Raw genomic sequence first — 18817 nt, forward strand, 5'->3', positions numbered from 1 at the left:
ATCATCCCGGACAAGCCGGCGTCCCCGCACTGAGCGGCGTGGGCGCGAGACGGACAAGGGCAGGGGCGCCACCCCTTCTTGCCGCGCCCCGCCGGCTGGGCGTCGGGAGGCGCCGGCCGCGTGCGCGCCGGTAACTTCGCGGCCGCCGGGGGCGCGGCCCCTGCCGGCGCGCGTGCGAGTGCGCCTGTCCCCAACGGCCTCCGGGGGGCAGCAGCGGGCGGGGGACGAGGAGAAGGAGGCGGCGCGGAGTTCCGCGGGCGAGGAGGCAGAGGCCCCTCGCGGCGCCGGCTCAGGGGACCTGAACTCCGCCGGGGTTGCTCCCAGGTTGCGTTCGAAGGGCGGCAGCCGCGCTCGCCGCCAGCTGCGGGGACTCGCGTCCGGATTGCGCTGCCTGCTGCCGGCCTGGGCGGTTGCAGCCCCCTTTGCTGACCGAGGAGTGGCGGCCGCGGCAGCTGCATCCCCCGCCCGGCGGAACCCCCTGGGCGCCGGAGCGCGAAGGGAGGGTCCCGGCGCCACCCGCCCGCAGCGGGCCCTCCGCGAGCGCCCGGGGCGCGTTCCTAACAATGGTGCGGAGCGTCGGCGCGAGCCCCGCGTCCGCTCAGCGGAACTAGAGGAAGTGGCCGGGCTCCGGGCCGGTGGCAGGGAGACTCCCCCGCTGCTCGCTCCTGGAGTCTGCCTGCGCGCCGGGCTTCGCCGGCCCCGAGCCCCAGGCTCCCGCCTGTATCACCGACGGCAGCTCGAGCCGGAGAGCATGGTGCCGGCGCCCGGGTTAATCTAGCCTCAGCGAGCTCCTTTTCCCTCCTCCACCTCCCATCGGTGCTGCCTCTGGGTGCGCGGCGTGTGCGAGCACAACTCTCTGCCTCTCCAAGGAGACGGGTTTGTGACCACCTAACAGAACTTGCCCATTGAAAGCAAACCCAGAACAGCTGGATAATGTCCACTCCGAGCAGATTCAAAAAGGACAAAGAGATCATAGCCGAGTATGAAAGTCAAGTCAAAGGTAAGGATGGGAGCGGCCGCCTGGCCCTTTTGTGTGCCTCCTTGTTATTGTGCTCGGGCAGTTGCATTTCTAACTTGGTGTCTGCGTTGGCGGAAGGTAGTGAAGGACAGCTAGAGCTCCTGGCTAAGTCACCGGGGCTGCCTTACAAGCCAGTCCCAGTCCCATTCCTTGTCCCGTCCAACCCACAGGGAGCTGGAAACCGGGTGGCTTTCCCCGACTGCCAGCGCGCACCTCCAGTGGGAAAAGAACTGGCTTCAACTTAAGCAACCTTCATTCAGCTGGGCAACTTACATGGGAGGCAGGCGGCAGCAGTGGTTCCTGCTCAGCTGTGCTCCTCTTCCTCATTATTCTTTTAAAATACTATCATTGTCAAAACATAATTTCTCTAAGGGGTTATTTTTCTGAAGTCTGGACGTCAAGGGGTCTACAGCTTCATTGAGTGCAGGCAATTCTAGACATTTCCACTGTTCACTATTCATTTATTAGGGCGAGTCCTCCTTTATAAAAAAGCTCCCTAAAAGCCTGGCAGTTCAGTCAAGCAGGGACTAGTGGAATCCGACTCCTCCTTTATAATGGACCAGAATCCAGTGCTATCTTTCACACTCACATGGGAATATTGCTTTATCGTTTGCTGGAAGCCACTTGCATGTAAAATGAAGGTTTGAATATTTAAGTAGTAGTTTCAGTCCATTTACAACGTCAACTGATGAAGGAACCGAATTAAGATTGGTTAAGAATTTTTACTTAACGCGCGTTGTGGTTTAAAAAATATTTTTTCTCTCCAGTGCAAGTGTTCTGTGTGCCGGTGAAAACGTTTAAGAAACATTTATGTTTGCGCTTTTTTTCTCTTGTGGTCTCTCACGGGTAGCTTTCCCTACTGAGACAATGGATGGAGTGTTGAGATGGTTACTATTCTTTGGAATATTCCATGCAAAGTTCATTAAAATTGCGATATAGACACCCACCTGCGTGTGTACAGCTACAGCCTTGTAAAAGGGCCCCTGAGAAAGGCATTCCTGTGCTGGCCTTGGAAAAGGCAGGAGCCGCCTGGGTGTTCTTTTATGTAATCAAGTTGTGAAAATGCCTGGAGTCAGGTGAGGGACCTGGTGAGGGAACCCTTTCTCACCCCAGTATGAATCTGGACCAACTCATCATGGCCAGCAGCGCACACAGCGTGCCCGCCCAGGGACTCAGGTTCCCTTTGGGCTGACCCCCGTAAGGGCGTTAAGCTGAGCATTGTTCAGGAAACACAGATGTTTGACTGCTTGTAAAGAAAATAATTTATAGGGAAGTGGTTACATTGACATGGAAGTTAGAGTAGTAAAGAAGTAATTACCTTGGAGACAGGTAAACTTTCTAATAAGCATACACTTTCCTAATAAGTCCAACACAGCCTAAGTAAGACCTTTCACTCTGAGGTCGAGCTCATGGTCATAATCACCATTCCTCTGTGCAGTTTTTCCACGTGGCTCTGTGGTGGGTCCTGCAGGGCAGCCGTCTGGCCTGCAAGTGCTGGTTTAGTTATTTCTGCTCTGAGGTCATTTGTCAGTGATCAAGTGCTTATATGAAAAATACTGTCGTGAATGATTTCTTTAAGAGTATGAATTTTATAGCTATATAGTTACTTATATGCTTGAGAGTATTGGCCCCTAGACTGCTTAGAAATCAGTAAATGGGATGTGTTGCCGTGTTTAAAAGGTGTCATCAAATCTACTCCAAGGAAAAATTATGAACATGGTGAAGATTATTTTTGGAACAAATTCCATCCCCTAGAAAGGGATCTTTTCTCCATTTCCTTCAACTCTCTTCCCTTACACACACCCAAGGCTGCTTTATGACTCCTTATTACACCTCCCCTGCCCTTCTCATCAAGGCCTGTGTCCAGACTTTACCTACTTCCCCTGCAATACTTACACATCCTGTGTGTCTAACCCACATCATTATACCCATATGCAAAGGGAGGAGCAGGATAGTACAGTGGAGTCAAATCATACATACCCGTAGTGGCACAAATTCCCCTGTACTTGTAGGAAGCATCCAGAAGAGTGTAGGAGAGAAACGACAGTTAAGTAGTGCAAGAGGCCCTCTGGCCTAGGCTTCGAGGACGGGTTCCTTGGGAAGGTAGCATGAGAGGCAGGACTCTGTTTTCTCACGGTTCCATTTCCTGAGTCCTCTTGAAGGGTGAGCATCCTCCCCTGGCAGGGTACTAGTCCACTACCTAAAGGTATGTGGTTTTGGAACAACCAACTCAGTTCTAGCCAGCTATTTCATCTGATGGTAAACAAAAGAAACATGGCCTATTTTATTTCTGCAGGAAAACCTAGCTGTGTTGGACTCATTAAGAGGAGACATAGGCCTGTTCCCAGTGACTAAAGCCACATATTTTGGACTCGAATGAGTTAGTGTGTGGATGATTCCAAGAGTCATTTTTGACTTTGTGTGATTCTTTACCTTTTGACTTAGAACCTAATGCTCTGGAGTATTGTCCTTTTTGATTCTCTCCCATTTCCTTAATATCAGTTGCATTTAGTTCAAAACTTGTGAGATCATGGCTTGATGTGAAGGAATGACTCCAGATGTGGGATTTTTGCTGCTGTGGCTTCCTGCACATATTTTGGGATCAGACTCCACAGAGCTATTCTCACCTGCGAGAAGTAAGACCATAGTGTATTTAGTTTAATTGTATCAGGAGGGGCAAGTCACTTAGCTCCTCTCAGGGTTTTAGTTTCTTACCTACAAGATAAGGGTTTTAGTTTCTTACCTACAAGATAAGGGGGTTAGATTCTCTCAGTCCTAAGGGTCTTTGAATCTAATTGAAGATGTCATGTCAGTTCATATTTATCAGCAAAATGTTCAAGCTTTTTACATTTTCTCTTGGCTGCCCTGTTTTGGAGGGATCGCAAACACCAGGTATCATTTGAGTTCTCAGGGAATTCAAATGTAGTGCATTTAGGGAATACAGAAAGTAATAAAGTCATATTCAGAAAGTATAGCACAGAATTGTAAGGTGGGGAGAATTTGGAATTCTACAAGCAGTCAAAGAATACATAGGTTTAAACAGGGACAGAGGACCCCAAGCAGTGATTTAGTGTGTTAGCTAAGAGGGGGAAAGACTGACTCTTCCATGCATGTTGGTCTGCTTTCTGAAGATTTAGAATCTAGAGAACTTAATCTCATGTTTGTGGGGGCCCTTACAAAGCAAGCTTATCTTGGGGGGAAAGGGGGAATGAAGGCAGGCTTGTCTGGAAAAGTGCATGACCTGCAAACCATTGACTATGTTACTTGTTAGCATCCCTGACAAGAAGCTTAGCAGTGGAGTAACAACTGGCAAACAGAAGGTTGGGGGATTATCTGTGAATTTGATCTATGTAATTTTGAATTCTGTAGCAAAGATATGGTGGAGCAAGTATAACAAAAACGGGTCCACATATGGGAATCAAAAGACAACATTTTGTGTGGTGGAGCTCATGATGAGAGGTTGTGTTTACTTTTAATAATAAATGTTGTTAGTTGCTAAGAATTAACAGCTATTATTTGCAGCATTTTCCCAGGGATAATTTCCTAGTCATCTACATGGCCATATGTACAGGAAGTGCCAAGAAAATCTGTTGTTCTTTGACCACTCTGCCGCCTGAACCACAAATACTACTTTTGATAGCAGATGGAGTATGAGGAAATGCCTGTTTAATTTGATAGTGACCACATGACATGCAGCAGGTTTCAATGGGGCAATTCAAAGTGCTGCTATCACTGATACGGAGCCTGTGTGTCCATCTAACGTCCTTTCATCTAACCTGGAGTGGAAGACAGCCACAATTTAAATTATGAATTAAAACTTCATAGCTGGGAGGGACTTTAAACATTTCCTGTCCAACCCACTCATTTACACGATGTAAGGAGACATAATGATAGACTTACACAATTAACGGTAACATCTGGTGCCAGAACCCAGGTCATCTGCTTTACAGTAGCAGCGATGTGCTTTCAGATTACTCACAGAGTAGGGGACAGAACCTGTTAGACTGAGGTAGATACCTGTTTAGACACTGCATTCATTGAAGGAATCATAGTCGGACTTAAAAAAGGATAGCAGCTCTGGTCTGTTAACAGGAAGAGTTAATTAAGCTGATTAACTGTAGCCAAGTTGGCTTTTTTCACCCAGATCATTTCAAGAAATTGCAGTGCCCAGGCAGCAGCTTCCCATGGTTGCCTCAGTAAGGTCAAGAGAAAAAACACACGGTGAGTGTGTACAAATGTGACTCGCTTGAAATTTTGGTCTAGTTAATTACAGCTACTGCAATAAATCTTGTTCTGTTGCCCAGAAACCTTGAGTAGCTTCATGAACTTCAAAATGTATTAAGGAATAGTTTTGGAGAAACTTTGTAGCAAAGCATGTCATTCTGAAATACAGTGAGGGTTGGGTAATACCACAGGATGGTGAATCTCAGCTCTGAGGATCTAGATTGGTTTGCCTACTCCTGTGCTGTGTTAACCAGTTTAGGAGCCACACATCCACAACTAAGTGTACCTGGTGGCTTGACAAGACCCTTGTCTTCCTTCACACTCCTGTTTTCATTTCAGCTCCAACAACTGAAAATTAACATAAAAGGGAGTAAGCTGTGTTACCACTCTATTTTTGTTTTAGTTTTTTAAAGATAGACATGAGGATTGGACACAGTTATTTCAAGACATTTTTTGTTATTTGAAGTCATTTTGGTTGGTCCTGAGTTACCGTCTAGCTTATTGACTGCATGTATGTGCTCTCCTGTTGAAGCCTCAAGATGGAGGAACTAGAACATAGTGTTTAAGAGCAGAAATGTTGGTGTGAGCCGTCCAGCCCTGCCACTAATTAATCACAGGTATGATCTCTAAGCATCAATATCTCCATCTGTAAAATGGGGATAATAATAGGACTTATCCCATTGTCTTTGTAAGGCTTCAGTGAGGTGATTTGTAGAAAGCATTTATCGCAGGCTTCACACATAAAATATAGTCAATAAAAACTAGTCCATGTTACCTGTTTAATTTTGGTTTTCTTTACAATCCAACGGCTTGTTCCATTCTGATTTAGAGAAGCTTTTTGGAATTCAGATACATAATATCAGTCTGCTACCCGCATAGATTTCTAAGTGGGCTAATCTTGAATCAGGGTGATAAAGTACCCTGTACTTTCAGAATGGAGTGTGTTTCACTGTGGAAGTAGAAGGGGGCATGTAATTGGCATCCAAAGAGATTCCCAGCTCCTTATAAGGTGGGTGTTATATTGCATCATTGCTTTTTATCAAGTGCAAGTAACAGAGCCTAAAAGCACATTTCTTGGGCCTGGGCTGCCATGTGTTTGCTTACAGCTTTTGTTTTAAATATTCTTCACCTTTGCTCAGTGTTGCTGCATGGAAAATGAAAACTGTAGTCCGGTCAATGGATTTTCGTTATGGTGAAAGGATTTTTAGGACATTACATCAAGCCACTGACTTAATTTCATGGTTTTGAGAAAAATGTTTTCTTTTTAAGTCAATATAGAAATGAAAAATTAACTTAGAACTGTGAATTGCTTCTGCTTTCTTATACAGCACTTTGATTTTTTTCCGAGCCTTATTGAAATATAATTGACATATAGCAGGAAGCACTTAGATACTAAAAATTACTATCTATGTATCTCCCATACCTCCTACTACAGGGCTTCATTAAACATTTATTGAATGAATAGAGTACTCATTTTGGATTATTATTCCTTTACAGTATAAATTAACAGGGTGGTCACTCAAAATTACCTAGGGTGTCTAGTCAAGTATTACCGCAAAATAAAATTGAATTCAAATAGTGCATACATTCTTTAGAAAGTCATAACGCTGGAAATAATCTAAATGTCCAACAGTGGCGAATGGTTAACTAAATTCCACTGGGGAATGGCTAACTAACTTGTATACATGGAGTGTTTTACAGTCATTAACTGGTTTTTGAAGAATACTTTATGATATGGAGACATATTTTATAATAATAGAAAAAAACTAAACAGATGGTGAACCTAATAATAATTAAAAATAATCATAACAGCAGCTCACAGTTACTGAGCGCTCTATAGTGTGCCAGACACTGTCATGGCTACTCTGCATGGGCGGACTGAGCTTTACATGTACATACCAGCCCATAATGCCTGGTGGGAGGAATTTCCAGTTATTTTTCCTGCTGGGTATATATAGTACTTCCTGTTTTTTTGGACTATGATATACTCATCCCTTGGTAAGTTTTTCTGGAATCACAGGATAGAGGTGAGGCAGCATAAATCCAAGCAAAACCTCGTCTTTGGATTGAACCTCTCTGCTAATCAGATTTGTCCACAAGCATTACAGACTTGCTGTATGCATACAACTCGGTGACATCCTTTCGTGTTTCTTTGCTTTGAGCTTAGCTCAGGTGTGTTTTGTGGGTATGCATGTGTATGTGTGTATTTGGGAGAGCAAATTTTCTCTTCTTGATAAAATACACATGCAGATGTGTATAGAAAATAATGATTTACAATTAAAAAAAGAAATGAATACTTGGCTTACTAGCCACCCAGGTTAAGAAACATTACATTACCAGTGTCTTAGAAACTCCATGTTGCCCCTTTCCTGACCAATCTTCCTTCATCCTATTGTCCTCAACAATTCTGAATTTAGTGCTGGTCATCCCCTGGTGTTCTCTAAAGGTTTATGATTCTTTTTTTAGTTTCCTTTATCATTTTGATGTGTGCTGTAATTATATATAAAAAATACAGAGCCATTTGAACACATACCAGATTTTTTTATGATATTAAGGAACTGATGTTATTAAAGAATTGAAATGATAATCTTTGGCATGTATAACAAATCTTAATTTTTTAAACATACATACTGAAATATTTATGGATGGAATTATATCTAGGATTTACTTAAAAAATCTGGGGGAAGGGAGAAGTAGGTATGAATACAGATAAAATAAGATTGGCCATGAAACGATAATTGCTGAGTACATGGGTTCATTATATTATTCTCTTTAGTTTTGTGTATGTTTAAAATTTTCCCTAATAAAAAATTTTAAAAGTATGTATTTTTATGACATTCATTTTTTATTCAGTATTGTAATATTAAGATTAATTCACATGAATGTGTGTAGCTGTGGTTAATATATTTTCATTGGTGTATTCCAAGCATGAAAATACTGTACTCTCTTTATTCATTCTGTCTTACATTTAGGTTATTTGTAGTTTTTAGCTGTCATAAGTAATAATAATAATATATAAGATGCAATCGGTGTCTCCTGGTGTACATGAGTTTCTCTAGATACACTTAACTTACTGGGCCATAGGGAATGTGCATGTTCAACTTTACTAGGTAATGTCAAACTTTTCTCAAAATGCTTGGTGTTTAACTCTTCCTACAGTGGATAAGAGTTTGCATCCTGAAAAACACTTAGCATGGACCAATGTATTTGTTAACATAAAGGTAAACTGTAATAGTAAAAAGAACACCCAAAATAATAAACTAAAAGTAGATTTCTTTTCCTTTTCATTTTCCCCTCCACTCCCCTCCCTTCCCTTTTTTCTCTCTCTTCCCTTTCCTTTCTTTCTAATGTAACAGTCTGGATGTGTACATTTCAGGCTACCAGGACTGCTTTGCTCATTAAATTATTTGAGTTTCCTCCATCTCGCTCTGCTATCATCTAGGGGACTGAACTTGTCTGCCTGGTTGAAAGCATGACTTAAGTAAATCCATGTTCATGGCTTAAGTAAATCCCATGGCTCATGGGAAGGAAAATGAGTCTTGAAGAACACATGTCCAGTGTTTTAATAACCAGGCCAGAAGCAACTCACCTAAGTTTCACGCATTTAACTGGTGAGAATTCAGTTGCCACATCTTGCTGCAAGGGAGGCTGGTAAATGTAGTCTACTTGGATTGTTGCCAGCTTCCAGACCATTACCATGCAGAAGGGAAGGACTTTGGTGGGTAATTAATTAGCAGTCAGCATGAAGACAGGTTTTTCTGGAGAGGCAGTCTATTAGGGTGAAATGTATTTTGTTTTAATCTGTATGCCTTTGATTGCTAAGATAGAGCATCTTTTCACAGGTTTATGGGCCATTTGTTTTGTCACTAAAATGCCTTTCTGTATCTTTGTCCATTTATCTGTTAGTCTTTTTTTAATTGATTTGTGAGTTTGTTTCTTTTTAGTTTGTTCTTAATTATATCTGCTGCAAATATGTTCTCCTTGTTTGTCCATTATAGTTTGACATTTAAAAATGGCTATCTTGATAAACAGGAGTTCATTTAAAGTTGTTCAGATATATTGATTACCAATTTGTTTGTTTAAGTAATTTATGGCCTGCTTTGAAGTCAGAAAAATATGTCTAATCATCTTCTAAATGTTTTAATTATTTGTTTTTGACATATACATTTTTAATTTATCTGAAGTTTATCTTTCATTTTATGAGCTAGGGATAGATTTTTCATTCTTTTCATATGCATGACCAAATTTTTGAAGTTCCATTTGCTAAACAGTCCCTTCTCTTAAAAAGTGATCTACTAGCTACTTCTGTCTTGATCAAAGTTTCATGTATGCATAAGTTTTTCTCTGGGCACTCTACTGTGTTTCATTGGTTAATTTATCAATTCTTGTACTAGTACCACACTGTCTTAATCACTTAGCTTTATAATAAGTCTTTATGTCTGATAAGTCAAATCTTTCTTCTTCATTTTCTGTCAGAAGTATCTTGGTGATCTTGGGCCTTTCTTTTCCAAATACATTTTCGAATCAGTTTTCCTTCCATTGGGAAATCCACTGACGTTTTATTAAAATTGCATGAAATTATGAATCAGTAAGAAGAGAACTGGCATGTATCGTTCTTTCTATCCATGAACATGAACACTTCTCCATTTATTTAGTTTTTTATCTTACTGTAAAGTTTTATGTTTTCTATGTTTTTTTGTTGACTTATTTTGTGATGCATTGCAGTTTTTATTAATGATGTTCATGAAATCTCTTTTCAAATTGTTTTCTAGTTGTTTCTACCCCACACATGTAGTTTACTTTTGCATATTGGTCTTATATCCAACCACTTTGCTAACCTATTATTATTTCTAAAAATATGTTCATTTTTGGTAAATAAAAAAATAATTTGCAATTAAGACAATTTCATTTTCTCCTTTCTAAACCTATGGCTTTAATTCATTTTTCTTGTAGTTTTGCTCTAGACAGAATTTTGAGTACAAAGATAAAAGTGGTGACATTGGCATTCTTTTTCTGGATTCAAAAAGAAGCTCTTCCCTTAAAGGATGACAATTGTTTTTAGTTTATTACAGATATTCTTCATCAGGTTAAATAAAATCTCTTGTATTATTGTTTACTTGAGATTTTAATCATTATGGGTGGTGGAGCTTTATCTTTTTTTTTTTTTGCATCTACTGATACTATATTTTTCTTCTTTAATCTGTTAATATGATGAGTAATATTTACAGATTTCATAATATTAAACCACCTTTGTATTCCAGAATTAAACCTATCATCATCATTGTATTTTTTATATATGTATATATAAACAGTTGGATTTAGGTTACCAGTATTGAGGGTTTTTTTGTCTCTAAATTCTTTAATAAAACAGGCCTATGGTTTTACTTTCTGATGCCTTTGGGCTCCTCTCTGAGTCATACTAGCCTCACAGAATGCATTGCAGAGTATGCTTTTCTTTGTATTTTGTGGAAGAGTTTGAATTTTGAATTATTTGTTTCCTTAGAAATTTGGTAAAATGATCTGTGTCTAGTTAATTTCATTATGTGAAGAACTTTTTAACTGCTGATCAGCAGTTAGCCATTTTCTTTGTCAGTTCTAAGATTATTTATTCTTTCTGTTTCTTCTGGCATCAGTTTTGGCAAATTACATTTTTCCATAAGTTTGTTCATTTTATATGTTTAAAATATGTTGACTTAATGTTGAAGGTATTTTTAAAAAATTGGCTGCTCTGTATTGAATTTAAACACTATTTTAAAATATTTTTCTGCCTTATCTCCTGCTGAATCTTAAAAGGGGATGGTCTGTTTTTGCTGGGTTTTCTTTTATTATATTGATTTCTGCTCTTCAGTACCACTTTTCTAATTTTTGGGGTTTATTCTTTTCATTTTCTTAAGTTGGATACCTAACACATACATTTTTATCCTTCTTTGCTACTCATTTAAGGCAATAAGTTTCTTTCCTAATATGTCATTCCTAACAAAAGTATCTGATCGCCTTTCCTAACAATTTTTATTATAATTCTTCTTAAAGTACTGCCTTTGCAGCATCTCACACGTTTTGCTATGTAAAGTTTATTAGTGTGGGTAAAATTGTTAAATTTCCAGAGTATCTTGTCTGGCTTTGGTGCATCTGCATATCAACAGGCGTTCTTCAGGGGGTAGAGAGCAGTTCATCTCCATATCAGTGAGGAATTACCTGGGCAACTGTGGGCTTATCTGAACCTGAGATGTTAGAGGGAGGTCTTGCTCGCTCTTGCAGGAGCAGGAAAGAGATGCCCCGACTGCAGTTTGTAAGCAATAAATGGGTTTTAAACTTTTTTTCTCCCATTGGCTGATTTCAGTTTTAGAGGTGTTTTGCCCCAAGATTTCCTTTCTCCAGAGTTATAATTATAATTAAGTTTCAAAAATTGCTCTGAGTATTTTTAATTTCTCATAATGGTTTCTTCTTTGTGCCATGAGGTATATAGGAATATGTTTTTACATTTTATTAAAAAAATGTGTGGATATTTACCTTTTTAAAAAACATAATTACATTGTGATCTGAGAGTAATAGTGTTTGAAATCAGTTGGGGATTGTTTCCTCTATTCACTGTTCTCTGGGGGATTTCATGTAAGACTGGAATTACAGGACTCTTAAATGTTTAATGGAACTCATCTGTAAAGTAGTCTAGACGTAGTGTTTTCATCAAGAAAAAAAATCTGTCATTGCTTCCAAATTTACAGATATTCTGAGTTACTAACATAGATTTGTTTATAGTATTTCTGTATCTTTTTAATTTCTGCAGCACCTGCAGTTATGTATTTTTCTGTTAAGAATGGTCTCTGTGTGCACCTTTTCCCTTCTTTTTCCTTGACTGACCTTGCCATAATATGTTTATTTTATTAGTCTTTTCAGGAACTAGTTTTTGGCTTCTTTGATTGACTACATTGTGCATTTGTTTATGTTTCATTAGTTTATCCTCTCTCATACTCATTTTACTTTCTTGTGAGCTGTATTTTGCTGATCCTTTAAGTTCTTGTTTATTTTCCAATTTCTTATTTTTCTCTTTTTCTAATGTAACTATGGAAGGTAATAAAATTCATACAGTTTGCAGGTGACAACTTTCCTTTTCTTGAGCTGCTCCTGTCATTTTATTCCTTGGAGTTCCACTCTAAAGCTGGCTGCAGAGACCTATAATAATTCAGGGCTCCTGTAAGAGGTAGCACCCCCCAACCTTCTTGGCTTCACAGCAGAAGAGCTGACTCAGCATAACAAGACCATTTACAGAGGTTTCAACAGTTCCCAAAGTGCTTGGTGTCCCAGTTTCAGGGCTGTCATTTCTTTCTCTCTCTCTCTTTTTAATTTCCCTTCTTTATTTGTTTATTCAGTTGTTTTTTTATTGAAGTAGAGCTAATATACAATATTATATTGGTTTCAAGTATACAACACGGTGGTTCAATGGTTACCCACATTATTAAATGCTCACCTCCACTAGTGTAGTTACTGTCTGTCAACATAGGAAGATGATACAGAATCATTGCCTGTATTCTCCATGCTGTACTACCATCCCCATGACCAATTTACATTATGATTGAGAATTTTGTGCCCCTTTATCCCCTCACCTTCCCTATCCACTCACTGCAACCTCTCCCCCATGGTAACCACCAGTTACTTCTCAGTGTCTATGAGTTTGGCATTATTTACAATAGCCAAGTTTTACTTTTTTGTAAGCTGTATTTTGCTGATCCTTTAAGTTCTTGTTTATTTTCCAATTTCTTATTTTTAGCAGTAGCTATTTTGTTTTGTTTTGTTTTTAGATTCCACAAATAAATGAAATCATCTGGTATTTGCCTTTCTCCACCTGGCTTATTCCACTAAGTTTAATATCCATTAGGTCCATCCGTGTTGTTGCAAATGGCAGGATTTCTTTCTTTTTTTATGGCTGAATAATGCTCCATTGTATATATGTACCACACCTTCTTTATCCATTCATCTGTTGATGGCCACTGGTTTCTTCCCTATCTTGGCTATTGTAAATAATGCTGCAGTAAACATAGAAGCGCATATATCTTTCTGAACCAGGGATTTTTTTTCTTTGGTAAATTCCTAGAAGTGGAATTACTGCATCGTATGTATTTTTGTTTTCAGTTTTTTGATGAAACTCCATACTGCTTTCCATAGTAGAAAATGCACCAATTTGCATTCCTACCAGCAGTGTAAGTGGTCTCCTTTTTCTCCATATCCTCACCACCACTTGTTATTTTTTATCCTTTGGATAGTGGCCATTCTGACTGGTGTGAGGTGATACCTCTTTTTGGTTTTGATTTGCATTTCCCTGATGATTAGTGATGTGGAGCGTCTTTTCATGTGCCTATTGGCCATTTGTATTCCATCTTTGGAGAAATGTCTGTTCAGGTCCTCCACCCATTTTTTAATCAGGTTATTTGATTTTGAGTTGTATGAGTTCTCTGTATATTTTGGTTAACCGCTTACATGATAAGTGCTTATGAATATATTCTATACTGTAGGATGGTTTTTTGTTCTGCTGATGGTGTCATTTGCTGTACAGAAGCTTCACAGTCTGATGTAGTCCCACTTGTTCATTTTTTATTTTGTTTCCCTTGACGAAGGAGATGTGTTCAGGAAAAAATCACTCATGCTTATGTTCAAGATATTTTTGCCTGTTTTCTTCTAAGAGTTTTATGGTTTCATGTCTTACATTTAGGCTTCAAGGAGCTCTCATTTCTAAGTCCCTTCTCTGTTGGTCTGTGGAAGATCTCTGGACTTCCACCCTCCGCTTTTATTTTTCTTTTATTATCCCGAACGTATGGCTTACAAAAACAGCTCCCTCCCTCAATTAAGATAGAACAATAGGTGTCTGCTTATCTTTAATCAGACAATTTTCACTTCTGAGGAAGTCCATGTTTTAGTCTGGCTGTGAAATTAGCATGTCTGAAAAATGGAGTTAAGCCTCAAAACAGTATTTGCCAAAGAGAGGGATCAGGACGATGTGCTCTCCTTGTTTTAGGTCTGTAATGGCTGTGTGGCGTCTTCAGATGTCCTGTCAGTGCAGTTCATGGAAGTTCTCCTGTGAGGATCAGTGATGGCTTTTCCTTATGCTTATATTGATTTAATTATAATCCCCAAGCATCAGGAGAGTCCACTCCGAGCCCTAGGTTTGATCACTGCTGCAGGACCATTAGCCTTAGAGTGCTGCCCGCTCCGCTCCCTGTCCTTGGATGAGGAGAAGCTAATGAGACAGAGGCCAACAGAGCACCTTTTTAGAAGGCCCAGGATGAACAGTCCTAGAAAGGGGAGGAATCTGATTGACCCCTGGGCTCGATTAATTTGCTGTCATTTCTTCACCATGCCCAGTCTCCACCTCTTTGCATCATTACCAGCAGCAGATACATTCCTTACTAATAACATGGCATAGAAAGCTGGTACCTTTGGAGAATTTAGAAAAGAGAATTTGTTAGGTTTTGTGTCTCAGAAAAGAGAGTTTTCTGAGTCTACCACTACAAAGAGAGAAAGAGATAATTAATGCCTTTTCAAGTGGCCACTCCATTTTAAATAGAACTTCTATTGCTGTTGCATTAAAGGTGTTGTGGGGAACTCTCAGGTGTGTCCCTATGTTTGAAAGGATTCCAGACTGTGTGTTTCTAGTGTTTAGAGTTTTAATAACACTCATTTTCCTACTTCTCCAGATATCAAATCTGTGAATAAATATGTCTTGTTTGAAGCTGAGAACTCTGCTTCCTACAATTAGGTTACTAGCATTTTAGTGTCTTTTCTGTCAGGCATCTCACTTCCTCCAGTCGTCTTGGAATTAAATTGTGAAATAATGTACAGAAAGCGCTGAGCCCTGGGAGACACAGTAAGAATCAGTCTCCTGGTCTTTGTGGCCTGTCATCTCTTGGATGTTTCTGACATTCTCACAAGGCCATGTCCCATTTTCAAGTACTGCATAACACTCTGAGGTAAGCGTATTTGCACGGCTTTATGTATGTTTGGTATAGCATAGTAGTTTATAGCATGGCCTCGGGAATCGGATTGCTGGGGTCTGAATCCTGACACAGCCACTCTCCAGCTGTTTAACTCTGGGTAAATTATCTACTTTCCTTGCCTGTAAATTGGAGATAATAATACTGCAGAGCACTGTTGAGACACATTGAGTCTTGCCACTTTTATGAACTCTGGCTCTGGAAGCAATACTAATAAATAATAAACTTCAGGTTACAAAAGACTTGGTAGACAAGAGTTGCCTACATAGACATGAGGATTAAATGTGGTCCAGTAACCTGGAAGGGATCCTGGAACAGAAAAAGAATGTTATATAAAAACTTAGCAAGTCCAAATAAAGTATAGGCTTTTGCCTAATTTTTTTAACAATACTTAGTAAGACTAGGAAAACAAAACATTCTCTGTTTTAAAAAATCCCACTCATGTAACCTTTATGGTTACAAAACATTCCAGAATCAGTAAGGCAAAGGAATGGCAATTCTCAAGTGGATTGGAGTACATCCTTCAAGGGGCGTCACTGGTATTTATATTCATATTTATCTATTTACTTAACAGATGTGATCATTTGCAGAATAGTTACTGTAGACTTTCTTTTTGCTCAATCGATATATCATCTATACCAGTGTGACTAGGAGTTGGATCTTAGAACCAGTGCTGGTCAGCAAAGTGTTTTTCCTGAAGAGTTAAGGTAAATCATGGCACTGCTTCCTTTATCCCAAAAGTCTTGCTAAAATAAGTGTCAGCTAAAGAGTGCTTTTAGTGTTGTGATGATTTTGGTTCCAGCACAAGCTCTTTCTCTCATGATGGATCTGTAATGACCAGTTCACTGACCTTCATTTGAGTAGAACTGGTCTACACCATTCCATAGAAATATAGAGATCTGCCTTATCCTTTTAATGGCTATTACTATGACCTGTTCTTCTTTGTTTAGCAACAAGATTGTCCTTCAAATGGTTCAGTGGTGACATCAGCCAGTGGCCTCCTCTGTACTTCAGTCGTCATCAGTTTCTGTGATTGGGCTTCTTTGAGAGAGGTGGCATGGGCAGAGGTATAATATCTTGGATAAATCCAATTCAAATTATGGTTTCCTTGGGAATGTTGATTTTCTAATTTGAAAATGGGTGTGATGATGCCATCTAATTTATAAGATTGTTGTGAGGATTAAATGAGGGTATACTTGTAGAGGGTGTAGCAGCACTCTTCACAAAAAGTAAGGGCTCCATGTAAGTGAGCTGCTGTAATAATAATTATTACTATTTACTACTACCTATAGCTGTTGTCTTGGTGACAAAATTTTTTCTTAAGTAATTAAAACTCACTCATTTCCAGAGAAATTAGAAGTACTTAGCTGACTTAAGTCTTATAAAGCAAACACTAAAAATGGAGATTTTAACTGTTCTTTGGAAAAGCAATGGGAAACATTTAGCCAATCACCAGAAGCTGTATGGGACCCAGTCTTTAAAGAACTGAGTTCCTAGGCTTCCTGTGACATTTAGCTACAAAGAGTGCTTTGTAGCTAAGGCAATACTTTCTTACCAGTCTTGCATCATCCTTTTAGAACCTTGAGAGCTAATGAATTCTGTTTTCTCTCTGTGTGACTGTAGCTAAAGATGTAGATTGTTTTACCATTAACCTGTGCTACTTATTTGTTCATTAAGGGTTGCCAAAAATAAATAATCTGTGAAACAAATGAGAACCATAGTTATTTCAGCTGCTGTCAAAGATGTAATCCTCCCATTTGCTTCCAGGTAGGATATATCTGTATAGTATGTATATGTGTATCTGTTTCTTTCCTCCCTTGAGCCAGGCAGCGCCCTTCCTAAGGAACACCCAAAATAGACATTTGTTGAATGTCCTTGGTCTGCAGTTTACAAGTCTTCCATAACTTCATTCAGATTTCTGCTCTGTGTTCACATACTGATATTCACTGTGCCATTAAAGTTTTTATCATTTGATTGTTTTGAGCTAAGATCCAGTCGTCGCTGATAATGACTTAGAGGAAAACCTGGGGCCCAGACACATAAAAGTGCCTGGTTACGATATAAACATTGCATGCGGTTATTACTGCCCACGATACTAGCAGCTAACATTTACAGTGTGTTACTTTTGAGGGAGGTCATACTGGTGTCACCTTACATAGGGGGAAATGAAACTCAAAACCTGAAACTTGAAGTTGTTTCCCCAAGATCGCGTAGCTACTAAATGATGGAGCCACCAGGGTTCCAGCATGTGCCCCAGCCATTCTGCAGAGCTGCCTAAAGATGCCGATGTATAAAAGGTTAAATGCTTAGATTTCATGTCATTCACTCTTTAAAATTCCAGAAAGCTAGGAAGAACGATTGCTATCTTTTTCTTCATAGAGTTAAGTCAGTTCAGATAAAAGTCTAATTTTTGTTGTTCAGCAATTATGTGCTAACATTAAATTTTTGCAAATTTATGGTGGACTTGCCTCTTTGAATGCAATATAAAAGGCATTTGGCAGGGAGGGGGGACTACTTAAAAACTCAACTGGAATACTCTTGCTAAAGTTAGTTAGTGCCCTGTTTCTGGGGAGAAAAAATAATCTTGGCCTCTGCTCCTTTGTTGCTCCACTGAAAGACCTTGAAGGTTCCCAGGCGGAGGCCTCTCTCTATCTTGATTTCTCCTGGGAGAGGAGTTGTATCTGTTTTATCTAGTTGTGTAGGTTTACTTAATGACTCTGCAGTTTTGTTGCTTTTGTTCCTCATTGGGTTGTGTCAGGAGGTCTGGTAGTACCACTTAGCACAGATCGGAATCAGCTGCAGGGCTTGTGTGCTCAGCGCCACCCCCAGCCCTATAATTTGCATTTCTAACAAGTTCCCTGGCGATGCTGATGCTGTGGGTCACAGACAACACTTTGGGAACCATTGGTGTAAAAATAAAAGCAATTCTGTAACTTCCCTGAGTTAGCCAGTTTGGATACTAATTTTCCCAATTACCCCAAGATCTTTACCTTTCTTACAGTTGCTCTCAATTCCTGTAAAAGGACATCAAATCATGGTGATTTAAACTAAGATTACAGAAAGTGCATGCAGCCCCCTGCTTCATTTGTTGGTTTCTCAAATTGTAAAGAACCTTCTCAGATCACACCTAGGTAAATTGAAAACTAAAGTGGGAACATGATGAGCCCTTACGGAGGAAAGCTTCAATTTCCCTGCAAATCTGCATGTGCTTTTGAACTAAGAACACAAGGCAAAGTGCCCTTTTCAGGGTCTCCTGCAACCCATATCTGTGTCCCACTGTCCCAACCCTCAGGACAGTCAGGAGACTGACTTCTAACACTTCTAACTCTGGAACAGCTGAAGTGCACATTGTTTTGTGGGTTCTGGTTAATTCAAGTTAGTGTAGGGATGGGAGTTTTTGTATAAGTAGGAAATTTTATTATGTTTCTTGAGAGATTTTATTTGATTTTTAAAAATCATTGATCCACTGACAGTTCATGAAATTGTTGTAATGCTTACATGGGAATTACAATTTTTGTGAGGGTTAGGATCCCAAGTCAAACAGGAGGAAAATAAAACAATTATTCTTGAAAATCCCTAAGCCACTATGTTA

At 39.7% G+C, this 18817-nt stretch overlaps 1 protein-coding gene across 7 annotated transcripts in view; it reads left to right on the plus strand.

The window, feature by feature from the left end:
* The first annotated feature begins 258 nt into the window (after positions 1 to 258).
* Positions 259 to 18817, plus strand: part of SRGAP1 (SLIT-ROBO Rho GTPase activating protein 1) — a 280779-nt gene continuing 262220 nt past the window's right edge. For 4 of the 7 annotated variants that reach the window (XM_037007145.2, XM_037007149.2, XM_037007147.2 and 1 more), the window contains exon 1: positions 261 to 1000. In XM_037007145.2, the coding sequence (XP_036863040.2) occupies positions 983 to 1000 (18 nt within the window). In that variant the 5' untranslated portion in view covers positions 261 to 982. Of the gene's footprint in view, positions 1001 to 18817 lie in introns of all 7 variants that reach the window. The other 3 variants (XM_037007146.2, XM_037007148.2, XM_037007150.2) reach the window with 2 other exon arrangements.

Source organism: Manis javanica, chromosome 10 (assembly GCF_040802235.1).
Source record: "Manis javanica isolate MJ-LG chromosome 10, MJ_LKY, whole genome shotgun sequence".
Lineage (NCBI taxonomy): Eukaryota > Metazoa > Chordata > Mammalia > Pholidota > Manidae > Manis > Manis javanica.